General features: G+C 34.2%; 3 protein-coding genes across 4 annotated transcripts in view; 1 reads left to right on the plus strand and 2 right to left on the minus strand.

Annotated features, from left to right (window-relative positions):
* LOC130625690 (DDB1- and CUL4-associated factor 1-like) overlaps window positions 1-12,173 on the minus strand; it is a 28,762-nt gene extending 16,589 nt beyond the window's left edge. Inside the window, exons 1-7 of one of the 2 annotated variants that reach the window (XM_057440793.1) lie at window positions 12,114-12,173; window positions 3,664-3,773; window positions 3,487-3,563; window positions 3,206-3,279; window positions 2,253-2,369; window positions 2,099-2,168; window positions 3-70 (exon numbers count right to left, since the gene is read on the minus strand). In XM_057440793.1, the coding sequence (XP_057296776.1) occupies window positions 3-70; window positions 2,099-2,168; window positions 2,253-2,369; window positions 3,206-3,279; window positions 3,487-3,563; window positions 3,664-3,761 (504 nt within the window). In that variant the 5' untranslated portion in view covers window positions 3,762-3,773; window positions 12,114-12,173. Of the gene's footprint in view, window positions 1-2; window positions 71-2,098; window positions 2,169-2,252; window positions 2,370-3,205; window positions 3,280-3,486; window positions 3,564-3,663; window positions 4,005-12,113 lie in introns of those variants that run through there. The other variant, XM_057440792.1, reaches the window with a different exon arrangement.
* LOC130625694 (uncharacterized) lies at window positions 5,820-8,154 on the plus strand. The gene is made up of 2 exons (XM_057440796.1): window positions 5,820-6,399; window positions 6,575-8,154. The coding sequence occupies exons 1-2, from the start codon at window positions 6,207-6,209 to the stop codon at window positions 7,816-7,818; spliced, it is 1,437 nt and encodes a 478-aa protein (XP_057296779.1). The 5' UTR covers window positions 5,820-6,206; the 3' UTR covers window positions 7,819-8,154.
* On the minus strand, window positions 7,438-9,891 carry LOC130625692 (uncharacterized). Its single transcript, XM_057440795.1, has 2 exons — window positions 9,359-9,891; window positions 7,438-9,278 (listed from the first exon to the last, which is right to left on the minus strand). Exons 1-2 carry the CDS (start codon window positions 9,874-9,876, stop codon window positions 7,910-7,912), a joined length of 1,887 nt encoding a protein of 628 aa, XP_057296778.1. The 5' UTR covers window positions 9,877-9,891; the 3' UTR covers window positions 7,438-7,909.
* Window positions 12,174-12,214: the final 41 nt, after the last annotated feature.

Genomic DNA, 12,214 nt, shown 5'->3' on the forward strand with positions numbered 1-12,214 from the left:
ACCAAGACAGCATTGCGGTCTTTGAACAGGCCAGGACATTCTGGTATTTGCATAGCATGGAAAAGTAATCCTACAAAGTTAATATGTGCACAATGTAAAAATAGTCAGAGAAGGGAACCTGTGGTCTAACTTAAAAAAATAAAAAAATACTAGTCGATAAGGCCCGTGGAGAAATCCACTTAGGCAGAAGGACAATGGGAAAATAGGTTCTTTTAGATGTTTTTCTGACGTCAGCAGTGTATATACAAAAAAATGTTTTTAAAATCTTACACAAAATGTCAAATATCAAATCACATTAAATCCTCCACACAAATCTTACACAAAATAAAAAAGAACAGCTTGCAAGGTGTAAAATCTAGTTGATAAAAAGTTACAACAACGACACTCACAAACCAAAAAAAACCAGGAAAATGTTTAAAATCTTCAGGGTTAATAACGTTTGATGGGTTTTGTGGGAATATATATACTGGGAATCTTTAGTTTAAAGCTAGCATTAGCTAGCTACAGCAGCTAATAGCTAGTCACTTAAATATAAACTGGAGACTTAGCTAGGTATAAAGAACATGGCTACATATATATATATATATTCCTAGCTAGCTAGCTAGTTGTTCGTGGTAGTTGGCTTTTTATGATGCTAGCTATAAAACATGTCTGGCAACAATAATATAATCAAAACTGAAAATAAAACATGAAAAAACCTTACAGAACCTTGCTATGATTAATTTATAAAACCATGCTCTTCTTCAAATGTTTTTTTAAAGATTTATTTTGAATGAAAGAGTAGACAATACTCAAAAAGAACAGCCATCTTTTTCGTAAACACAACTTCCGTTTTATGCTGGGAACTTCATTTAACAGTCCGTATGCTTTGTGAATATCTAATACCGTTTCATATGTAGCGATACCTATATATGTATGCTAACATAGAGTTTTTTGGCATAAGGGTATATATATTTATATCGTTATTAGCAGCGGGTTATATATTTACAGCTTATGTGCGATTTCTATGAAGTACATCCCTAATCTTTTTAGTTAAATTTTAGCGTACAGCCACGTCATAAGAAAGTGACCCGTGATTTCCGTGTCGTGGACTCACAGTTTTACTCACGCAAGGGAATTAATATATAAGATTCATATTTTAACAGGCAATAATGTAACAAAATATGACTTCTGTAAAATCTATTGCAAAACTTTAAGTTGAAAGTTGGCAGGACCGTAATTAGTTCTAATATTTTGCCTTTTATTGCAATTACCTGATAACTTTCTACAATAACTTACAATAACAATAATGTCTACTGATATAGTAGCTTTATTTGTGTCTTGACTGGATTTTTTTTAATTAAATGAACAATAAAAAAATGAATGCTTAGACAGCACTTTCTACTTCCAAACAGGTGCATACATTATTAGCACTTGCCACAACAACTCGATCTAATCACAATTGGTTCCAAATTTAAATATTGTCCGGTTTTGATGTTGTACTGTGAAATATAAAGAACAAAGTCGAGCTTGTCAGGTTATATTACATGACTGCATCTCATTTGAAATTAAATTTTCTTACGTCAGTTGATATCTTCCAAGCCACCAAGGAAGATAAAAAAAAGTATGTTCCATTTGGATAATTTTGAAAAGCCAGACTGTTTAATTTTAAACTTACGTAAGTTCACAAAATAAATTTGAATCATTGCATTTTTTTACATTTCTATATTACCATTTTAATAGTGGCTTCTAAAACCAGGCAGTATGGATTCATAAAAAGTCTTGTTTTAATGAGATATAGACCAATTAAATTATCAGACTTTTTCATAAAATTGTTCTTGGTATCAGTTAATTAATTAACAACTAACAACTGAAACTTAATTTACAACTGTAGCTCAAAATATTGATTTTTTTATGTAAAACTATAATTGTTAAATGCTTCATTTTGCAAGTCATTTGCAACATAAAATAAAAAGTTAGTATTTTCAGAATTTGGTTGTCCTATAAAAAGTGGTAAATTTTAGCATTCAACGGTATGATGAACAAAGCATTAAGCATTGGACTATGTTTTTCAAGAATAGAAACCAAATATGTTGTCAAATCTTAGAGATATTCATACCACATGCATATGCTCGCAACGGTTCCTTTTCGTCTGTTGCCCATGTTAATAGTTTTCCCACTTGCATTTCCTACGAACAAAAAATTCTGATTGTAAATTTTACTTGTGATTATTGTCGAGGAATTAAATAGTTTCAGAAAAAGTAATAAACTACCGTATCTTGAAATATATCATTACTATCCAACGCTGGCATTAAATTGATTAGGAGTCTTGCTGCAGCACAGTTCAGTTCAAAATCATTTTCTGCATTAAATATGTATGACGTCAACAACTAAAAAGTCGTAATATTATAAATGTTGAATACCTTAACTTTTTTTTTTTTAATTTTGCTTTTTGTGTTGTGTCAGATTTTATGCCATATTTTTATATTCTTGGTAAAAGAAAAGCTGAAATGCTAAAAGTGATAAATATTGTATTTTCAGCAGTTTAGAATGGGTGTTGCTTCAAGTGTGGTAAAAACGTTACAGATGTTTATAAGGATGATATAGTATGGTCCATTATAGTATATTAACCTGCCTATAGCAATCATTTCCTTATTGTAACCAACAGTCATAAAATTTAATCCCCTTGTTGCAACACAACTTGTTCGAACAAGGTTTTTGATCCCTTTTATAGTAATTTTTTATGGAAAACTTCAGTTGTATTTTGCCCTAACATTTTTAAAACAGGTTTTTCATAAAATGTACAATGAAGCTAACATATTTGCTGCATTCCAGATGCATAATAACCAACATATATATAATATTCTATAAGAATAACCAAGAGTTGACCATAATGAAGTTTTTAGCATAAGTACAACTATTATTTTTAATTTCTTAACATATGCACCATTGCATGAGACTGAAACATACACTATGGCAATTAAATAATTTTTTTCTCATTGTTTTTTAAACTAATTAGAATTCCAATTTTAACCAATCAGAAGGAATCCAAGTCATCCAAGCTGTCATAGACAGTTTTCCATTATTTACAGGTTTTATCTATAACAACAACCTTAATCGTGGTTTTCTTAAGTGGCAGTTATAGACATGTTTAAATGTGGTCACTATATGAAATAAATTATATTTGAGTTGTAGGATATCCAAATTATATATACTGAATTCTAACTTTATTTACGAATTCTTCATCTTCACAAAGCACTTTCAGCAAATGGCCAAGCACACAATCTGGAATAGACCGACCTGAATAGAATATAAAAATAATATTTAAAACACAATAAAGCTGTTTTGATGATTAAACACACTAGATCTGCAAGATGTAAGTACCAAAATAAAGTGAAGATAGTTTGTAAGTTGGTAAGCATATTTTAAGAATTTTATCTTGGCAAGACAAAACTAACAATCCCATTTTCAAAATTGACAATCTTGACAAAAAAGGGACATAATTACCAGGATGTCGATCATCAAATGGATCTGGATCTTGTAAGACATAAGCATTAGCCTCTTTCTCAAGTAGATATGAAATGCTATAAAAAATATTTAAATCAGTTATAAGTAATTTTAATTCTTGAATAAAGATATTACAATTCAAAGGAAACTATTTAATAACTCATTCAAAAAACCTACTCCTGGATTAAACTTGTTGGTTTCACTCCTCTCCTGTTCTCTTCTCTCCATTTGGACAGCATAGAATTCAGCACCTCTGAGTTTTCTAACAATGCCATCCTTATGATTAGCTAAAAAAAACTTTATAACATTAGATACATAACGCTTTTGGAAATATGTAAAGGAAACAATTGTATAAAGATATACCGTATCTAGAAAATGTTACTTATTTCAAAGCCTTTGGAAAGGTGAAGATTTTTAATAAAAAGGTGCTGTCATATATGTCTGCTAACATTAAGCCCGCCTTTTTTATATTCTCATGGCTGATAAGTTTGTGACTTTTACTTTTTACTCCCCCTCTTCACAAATAACCTCATTTCCCCTGTTAGTCAAAAAATTATCCTCACAAAATTTATTGATATTTCATGGAAATCTCAAGAGTAAATAGTAAAAATCAAATAAATTTCTGAAAAAAAGGTATCTGCTTAAAGAGTCAATGAGAAAATTTGTCTGGGCTGGAGGTGCATTTTAATTTATTGTTATCTTGGTTGCTATTCATTACATATATACATATTGTGAAGCTAAACAAGGTGAGGAAATTATTTAAGAAAAAATCATTTTTGCCTTTTTTGATATAATATAAAGTTCCTGGTGATAAGGGTGTTCTGCTCATGTTGCGAGAACAGCCTGTTTATAAACAGGATGGCCAGATTATCTATGCATGGCTTGATTATGTTTTTTTGCCCTAATTATGTTGTGGTGACCGGATTATGAACGCTAAATGGCTGGCTGTGATGGTATTTTCTTCGAACTTTTGTGAATGAAACATGGACTAGGCATGGGAAAAAAAATATTTCGATATAATTTTTGTCTGCAGGATAAAACACCATTGAAAACTAGACATAACAAAAAAAAGTTTTCACACAGTTCTTAGTATCAACTCCTCTTGTAGGTACATTTAAAGTAAGTAAATTTCACAGATGTGTAGGCTAATTTTTTTTCTGCAGATGATTCTGGGGATGACCTTAATTATTCCTTTTGCAGGAATTGAGATTGGTGAAAAGTTATGAAACTTGCGAATCCTAAAATTTAGTTTCTACGAAATTTTGTCCTATTCGAGAACAAAATCTAGACCAACTGGCTGTAAAAGCCGGTCAACCCAGATTATGTCCGTTTTATAAGTGGGGGATAACGTAAAAGTTATGTTTCATTCTATAAGTGAGAAAAAATAGAAAAGTATTGGACATAAGTCAACCTGCCCCGATTATGTTCGTTTTATAAGTGCCAAATAATAATTTTTAACTGTTTACATAACCCGGCCAATCCTGCCCTGTATATAAATGTGGTGAGCGTTCAAAATCTGGGTAGAACAAGGGTGTGTGAAGAGCGTGCCAATAAGCCGCAAATGTCCGCATATATAAGGGCAAGTTCAGGCAACTTTTCGAATTAAATTGACAGTTGTCCACCGAAACCGCCCGCACTCCCCCACACACGCCCGGAACATTCCCAAAATGCAACACCTTGTAACATAAATATGGTGGACAACAGTTGAAAGAACGCGCTTGAAGAGAAAGGAGGTAATAAAGTTTATATTTAAGTTATTTATCTAGTAAACGATAAAAAACAGCTCTTTTAAGAGCATACCATAGAGTTAGTTCATTTTAATTTTTATACTTTTTTAAATAATTTTTCAAGAGTCATTTATGGTGAATCTTTTTTGTTTCGAGCATTGTTCGGGACGATGCGGGTTTTTTCGGGCAAATACCTGAATTTTTTTAAAACGCCGAACTCGCCCGAAAACGCCTGCGCTTTTTACTACGTATGCGGCTATTGGCACCCTTGCGGGTTGTGTGACAAGATAATAAAGACTTAAATCTCTGCTAACAAAGAATTCAAAGGTCTACTACGGTATTCCACTAAATCTACAAAATCCTGCTACACGACTCGCATAGAGGTGAAAGCCAGTGCAAAATGTTGTGAGCTAAAGCTAAATAATTTGCAGAGTAAAAAAAAAAAAAAATGCTTTCAATGATCACTACGTCAGCATTATTCACCAGTTTATGGAAATATTACATCACAAAGAAACTAATAATTAATAAATTCTTTATCCACACTAGATATATTTTTGATGAAGCCAAGCTTTTTGTTTTTGCTAGGCAGCGGCAGAACTAAAATTTCTTATCAGCTGTGTGTGATTGACCATAAAAACTATTTTATAATTTTGTGTGAATATTTGAATGCTGCAGCAGTGAATTTGCTCACGCTGACCAGCAGTTCTTGGCGCTTATATAGTTCTAGCATACCCAAAATAAATACATGAATAAATGAATGCAATAAAAACTGCTAGCTAGCTATCTATAGACGAATTTCAATGTTTACATTTTTCGGCACTTCTGCGCATGCGCGGCTTGCCGTAAAAATCGACAGGCAAAACATTAGCCGCGCCTTCGTGCTTTCATAAGGAAGTTATCGAAGAGGGAAGACGTGTTGTGATAGTTAGAGAGAAAAAACTTAAAATTATTTAAAATATTCGTCGTAAACGTTGAAGTACTGATTGTGGAAGGATGCCTGATAGTTGCTGTGTACCGAATTGTACGAACAGACGCAAGAAAGGCGATGGAAGTGGTGGTTTTTTTCGAATTCCTTCGAAGAAATACCCAGACGTCAGAAAAAGATGGTTGACTGCGATTGGCAGGGTGGATTGGCCAGAACAGCTAATTGGAAATGCTAAAGTATGCCATCTGCATTTCACATCTGGTATGTATATTCATTTCTCTTGTCCATAAACGTTTGAAACTCCCTCTTCCCCCCTCTGGGTGAGGCCTCCCTGTCTCGTATTTACTACCGCACTGAGATTCTTTCACTCCCAGTAAGTCAATGTTTTGCACATCTAGTCACTGTGAATATATGGAATATTCTATTCTTTTTGTAGGAAAAAAATCAAAGGACCCACTGAGCCCTGATTTTGTGCCATCAGTTTTCGACCGAATTGCGAAAAAAATGAGTGAGGAAAAAAAGAAAGAGAAACAGGATCGATTCCAACGTGCACGTCTGAGAGTTAAGCAGCGCTCAAATCTTCCTGTTGTGGAAGAGCCCAGTGAAGTTTTGGAACCAGAGGAGGAAGAGCTAAGCCCACAAGATATGGAGATTGAAAAATTAAAACAAAAAGTGACAGAAATAGAGAATGTTGTGAAAGAAAAAGAAAATAACATCAAGGAAGTGACTCGAAAATACTGTAGCATCCAAAATGAACTTGTCAACAGGATGGCTGAAATCCATCAGTTAAAAAATAAAAACAATTTGTCAAGAAAATTCCAACTAAATTATGGACATTTGAAAAGTCACAAAAATTATTTTTATTTTTATACTGGATTGGACCAAGCACGCTTCAACTGGGTATTTGCAATTATCAAAAATAAAATGAAACGTATCAGCAGAATATTGACACCGAAAGATCACCTTGTTGTTGTCCTGGTAAAATTGAAACTTGGCTTGTATAACAAAGATATCGCTTTCAGGTTTGGAATTACATGCAAAATGGTCACCAAAATTTATCGAAGCTTGCTTAAAGTATTATCAAAATCTTTACTTTTTTTAATTGTGTGGCCTGAGAAGGAAGCTATACGTAAGCATATGCCGAAGTGTTTCAAAAAGTACCTAAGTTGTCGCTGCATCATTGACTGCACTGAGATATTCATACAACGTCCATTAAATCTCAATGCCAGAGCACAGACATGGTCTAATTACAAGAATACTAATACCATCAAGTATTTGGTTGCATGTTCTCCAACAGGAAGTGTTAGTTTCCTATCAGAAGGATGGGGAGGTAGAGTCTCTGATAAGGAAATAACAATAAAAAGTGGTTTTTTGGATTTAGTCGAAAATGGAGATCTTGTTTTGGCTGATCGAGGATTCCTTATCGAGCAAGAGTTGGCAACACGAGGCGTGGTATTAAAAATACCTGAATTTACCAGAGGGAAGGAACAAATGTCAGCAATGGATGTAGATCGATCTCGAAAAATAGCCAATGTTCGAATCCACATTGAGAGAGTTATTGGACGTTTGAGAAAGTTTGAAATTTTGAACACAACCATACCTATCACTCAAGTAGATTTATTGGACGATGTGTTTATCGTTATATGTGCTTTGGTGAACTTGAACAAAGGCATTATATAACATATATTATTACAGAGAATTTGATACTTCGCACACAACTAACATATTGTTATATTATATTACATATATTACTTTGATATAATGTGACACACTATTTTTTTTTAATATTATTCTGACAGGTAGAACATAGCCAAGTTTTCGGTGCTCTTGTTATCTTCACACAAGAATAATGGAACCATTCTATGTCACATGAGCCTAAATTGTCACAACCAATCATAGGTGGGAAGGATGGTCTTCTGCATATGCAATACACCTTTTCTTCATTTAGTAACTTGGGATCACTTTTCCGAGTGACAAGCTCTGGTAACAAAACCTTTTCGAATACAATGGCCAGTTTTTCACGAAGTTTCCGACAAAATGGTTCATTTTTTGTAACCCTGATCAGAAAAGTATCATTTTCTTGCTTTCCTTGTGAAAAAACAAAGAAGTCACAATAATTCATTTTAGTTACTAACATTTGATGTTGTACTTGGAAGTAATAAGCATGATTTTTTTTGAATTTCCCAGCTTTATCAATGGGACAATTTTTATCGTTTCTCCATAGCTTCAAACTTTTTTTATATTTAAATGGGCATTTGATCTCAACTAAACTCTGACCATGACATTTGCACTTCACTAATCCATCAGGGCTTGCTGCAAGATATGGAAAGTTTGGATCAATATGAAGTCCAGTTGTGACAACTTGGAGATCAACATGGTGTTGTTTGACATGTTGTTCATATACTGAACGAGCTCTATTCTCCATTCTTTTCCCATATCTTGTTGCAACAACGTCAACAGGCTCTTTATATTGCATGATGGTCTCAATTAACGTTTTTGTTTTTTTCAAATCTGAAGTGAAGGCAAGTTTTGAAACTGAAGCTGTTATTCGCCCAGCTCGATGTAGCATCCATTTGTCGCTAAGGCTTTGAGCTTCTGTGAATTTTTTCAAGTTTTCAAACTGCATATCAAAGCACGAGGATTTGTATTGATTGTAATTTTTTTGAGCAATGTTATTTATTTCTATTTCATTTTTATTTATGGCAGCGGAGTCGTATATGTATGTCAATGGTTCAGGAAGAATGTTTTTTTCATTTTCATCCGCAGTTTCTGTTTCGCTATCATCATGGTGTGTTGTTTCACCTAAATCCAGACTTATATTTTTAAGTACAACTGCATCTGGAGCAATTTGACTGAGTGAAATCCACTGTTGTTTTTCCTCTTCTGTTACGAATTTCAAGGGATCCACTGATGTGAATCCTTTCAATTCACCTTCAAAAGGTTCGTCTATAGTAGGCAGGACTTCGCTTTTTTTTGGTCTTTTGAAGTTTATGTGCTTCAGAGGTGCAGGGTGTGCTCTTTTTCTAGATTTTTTCCATGAGCATAATTTGCTTGTGCAAGCTTTTTTGTTTAACTCCAATGTAGCACAAGCAACCAGTTTGAACAAAAGGGCAGCAACATGACTGCATGCCGAGCCAAGGCTAAAAGTAAAAATTTTATTAGTCACTTCAAAAAGGAAAAAAATTGTTAGTGAAGAAGGAAAGCTAATGTGAATTTTTACCCAGCAACGCAGGTACAATTTGCTGAAAGTACCCATCCACTTGTGTGTAAAATGATCCATACATCATATAGTTTTTGCTTTTGTCCTTGTCTCTGACTAGGTAGTACGGAGGATTTAATGTAGCAAAATTCAACGTCTTTCAAGAGGTGGCAATAAACATCTTGAACATGCCCAGAAAGATAAAAGTTGTAAGCTTCTAAGGATTTATAAGCTTTCAAAGATTCATTTGTAAATTCACTGGGTGTATGGATGAGATAGACATACAAATCCATATGCGTAACATCGGGTAGCAATGATACATCGTCGCTCCAATCTTCTCCCTTCAGTGAAAAAGGGTCGCGTAGGAGTGTTCCGTTGGCAAGCGTGAGTTTTTTTGAATAATGCTTTTTATCTTCACTTACTAATTTCGAGAAGTATTCGGTCGACATATTGGAAGTGAAGACCACGAGGCGGCCGCTTTCGTTTTGTCGCATTATACTCTGTACAACTCTTGGTCTGTGTTTATACCTCGCGTACATATTTTGGGCTATTACCCACAAAAATTTTCAAGGCAAGGATATAAAAACGTCGCAGTTTAAACGCAGCTATTTAGTCGAACACAATGCAGGACTTGCTTACTCGCGTACTCCTGGTGTGTAGGCTTGTAAAGCCGAAGTAATGGTCGAGAATAAAAGCCCGCGATGGAGAATATCATTAAAATCTTAGTAACGGAGTTCATAATGGTAGTGCAAGTTTCGATCGAAAGGTTTGTTTACTTTTTAAGCGATTTAAAACGATCGTTTAATAAGCAATTACCCTATTTGTTTACTATCTTGCCTGCCATTTTGCCTGTCGATTTGCGCAGAGGCTTGGGAACTGGTTATGTGACGTCACACGGAAATTCGTCTATAGCTAGCTACCTAATAATAATAATAATAATAATAAATATTTAAAGTGGCTAGCCCAGAAAATCACAAAAACCTATAGTTAGTGGATTGTTTCCACTGGGGGCCACTAGAACAAAAAAGAAACAAAAAATGATAAACCTTAGACTGCCTCAGCTCAATCAAACATAGTAACATTTATAATCTGTGAAAATTGAAAAGAAAAAGAATAAAAAACAAAAATTAAAAAATTCAAAAGTGATCTCCATTAGAATTTGCCAAATACATTAGAGATGGAAGTCTTAAACGAAAGTAGACTTCCATCACAGGTCACTTGGTCTGGAAGATTATTCCACACTTTTGCAGCTCTAAATGGGAAGGCTTTTTTGCCAAATTCCGTGTTGACCAAGGGAAGTGTGAACCTGTTTTTTGAAGCTCCTCTTGTTTGATGATTATGACAGTTTTTTGTCAAAAGGAATTTTGAGCGCATGTAATCAGGAGCAATGTGATTCATGGCTTTAAAAACTAATATGGCATCGTTTTTGATGAGTAAATTATTCATTGAATATTCCCTCTCTTTCCCAAGAAAGGTACGGACACATTTTAATCGTTTTTCTAGTTTTCCCAATCTACCTTGGGTGGCACAAGCCCATGCCGAGGAGCAGTAGTTGAAATATGGCATGACAAGTGCATTAATTAAAAGGTTTTTTGTGTGAGGTGTTAAACAGGATGCAATGGTTCTAATTTTAGAATATTTAATTAGTATTTTTCTATTTATGTCATTAATGTGCTTTTCCCATTGCATTTTTTGATCAAATGTTACCCCAAGATATTTAACTTTTTCGCTCCTCTTCAAAGGAATACCCATATAGTTGATAGTTTTGTTCTCAACTTTTTTTAACTGGCTGTGGTTGCCGAAAAAGATTGTTTCAGTTTTGTCCGTATTAATAGTCATTTTGTTATTATTCAGCCAGAGGTCGACTTGCGAAAGTTCTAACTCGACCTGGGAGACAAGGGTATCCAAGTTTTTATGAGACGAAATAATTATTGTATCATCCGCATATAGATGGTGGTAGTTTGAATTGATGACAGATTTTAAGTCATCAATATACAAAAGAAAGAGCAGGGGCCCCAACACAGATCCCTGCGGCACCCCAAAAGCGTCTTCATGAAGCAGATCTGATCCTGTGTCGTTTACAAGAGTCAGCTGCATTCGGTCCGTTAAGTAGGACTCGAACCAGTCAAAGGCAGCATCTCTGATGCCAAAACACCATAGTTTTTTTAACAAAATTTTATGATCAACAGTGTCAAAAGCTTTTTTAAGGTCAATGAGCACAGCACAAACAAAGTTATGTTGGTCGAGCTCAGTAAGAATAAAATCAGAGACATCGACTACTGCAGTTTCTGTGGAAAAGAGTTTTCGAAATCCGGACTGTCTGTCATTCAGGAAGTTGTGCTCAGAAATAAAATGAGACATTTGCTCATGCACTAACTTTTCAAAAATTTTCATAGGAATTGGCAAAATGGAGATAGGCCGATAATTAGTAGGATCTGTTTTATTGCCACTTTTAAAAATAGGCGAGACCCTTTTAGTCTTCCAACATTTAGGTACATAACCAGTAAATAAAGATTTGTTGAAAAGACTTGATAAATAAATACTTAAAACTGACGAACCTGCTTTTAGCAGTCGTGAACCAATTCCGTCCAAGCCTGTAGCTTTATTAAGTTTTAGTGTGATAGCCAAAAAATAAATCATGGTCACGTAACTAGTCACATCTAGCAAAAAATGACAATGTTTTAGCTCCAGTCTACCTAACCTACATCTTGAATCTATTTACATATTAAGATGATTAAGACTATAAAAAATAAGAAACCTGCTGGTCAAAACCTACACGAGTTAGTTTGTTGACAGGTCAGCCATTTTGGGTCACGCTTTAAGTGGTAACGGGTAATGGTAAAACAAATAAAGACAAGTTGGATGTTTTCGGCGTAA

Source organism: Hydractinia symbiolongicarpus, chromosome 14 (assembly GCF_029227915.1).
Source record: "Hydractinia symbiolongicarpus strain clone_291-10 chromosome 14, HSymV2.1, whole genome shotgun sequence".
Classification (NCBI taxonomy): domain Eukaryota; kingdom Metazoa; phylum Cnidaria; class Hydrozoa; order Anthoathecata; family Hydractiniidae; genus Hydractinia; species Hydractinia symbiolongicarpus.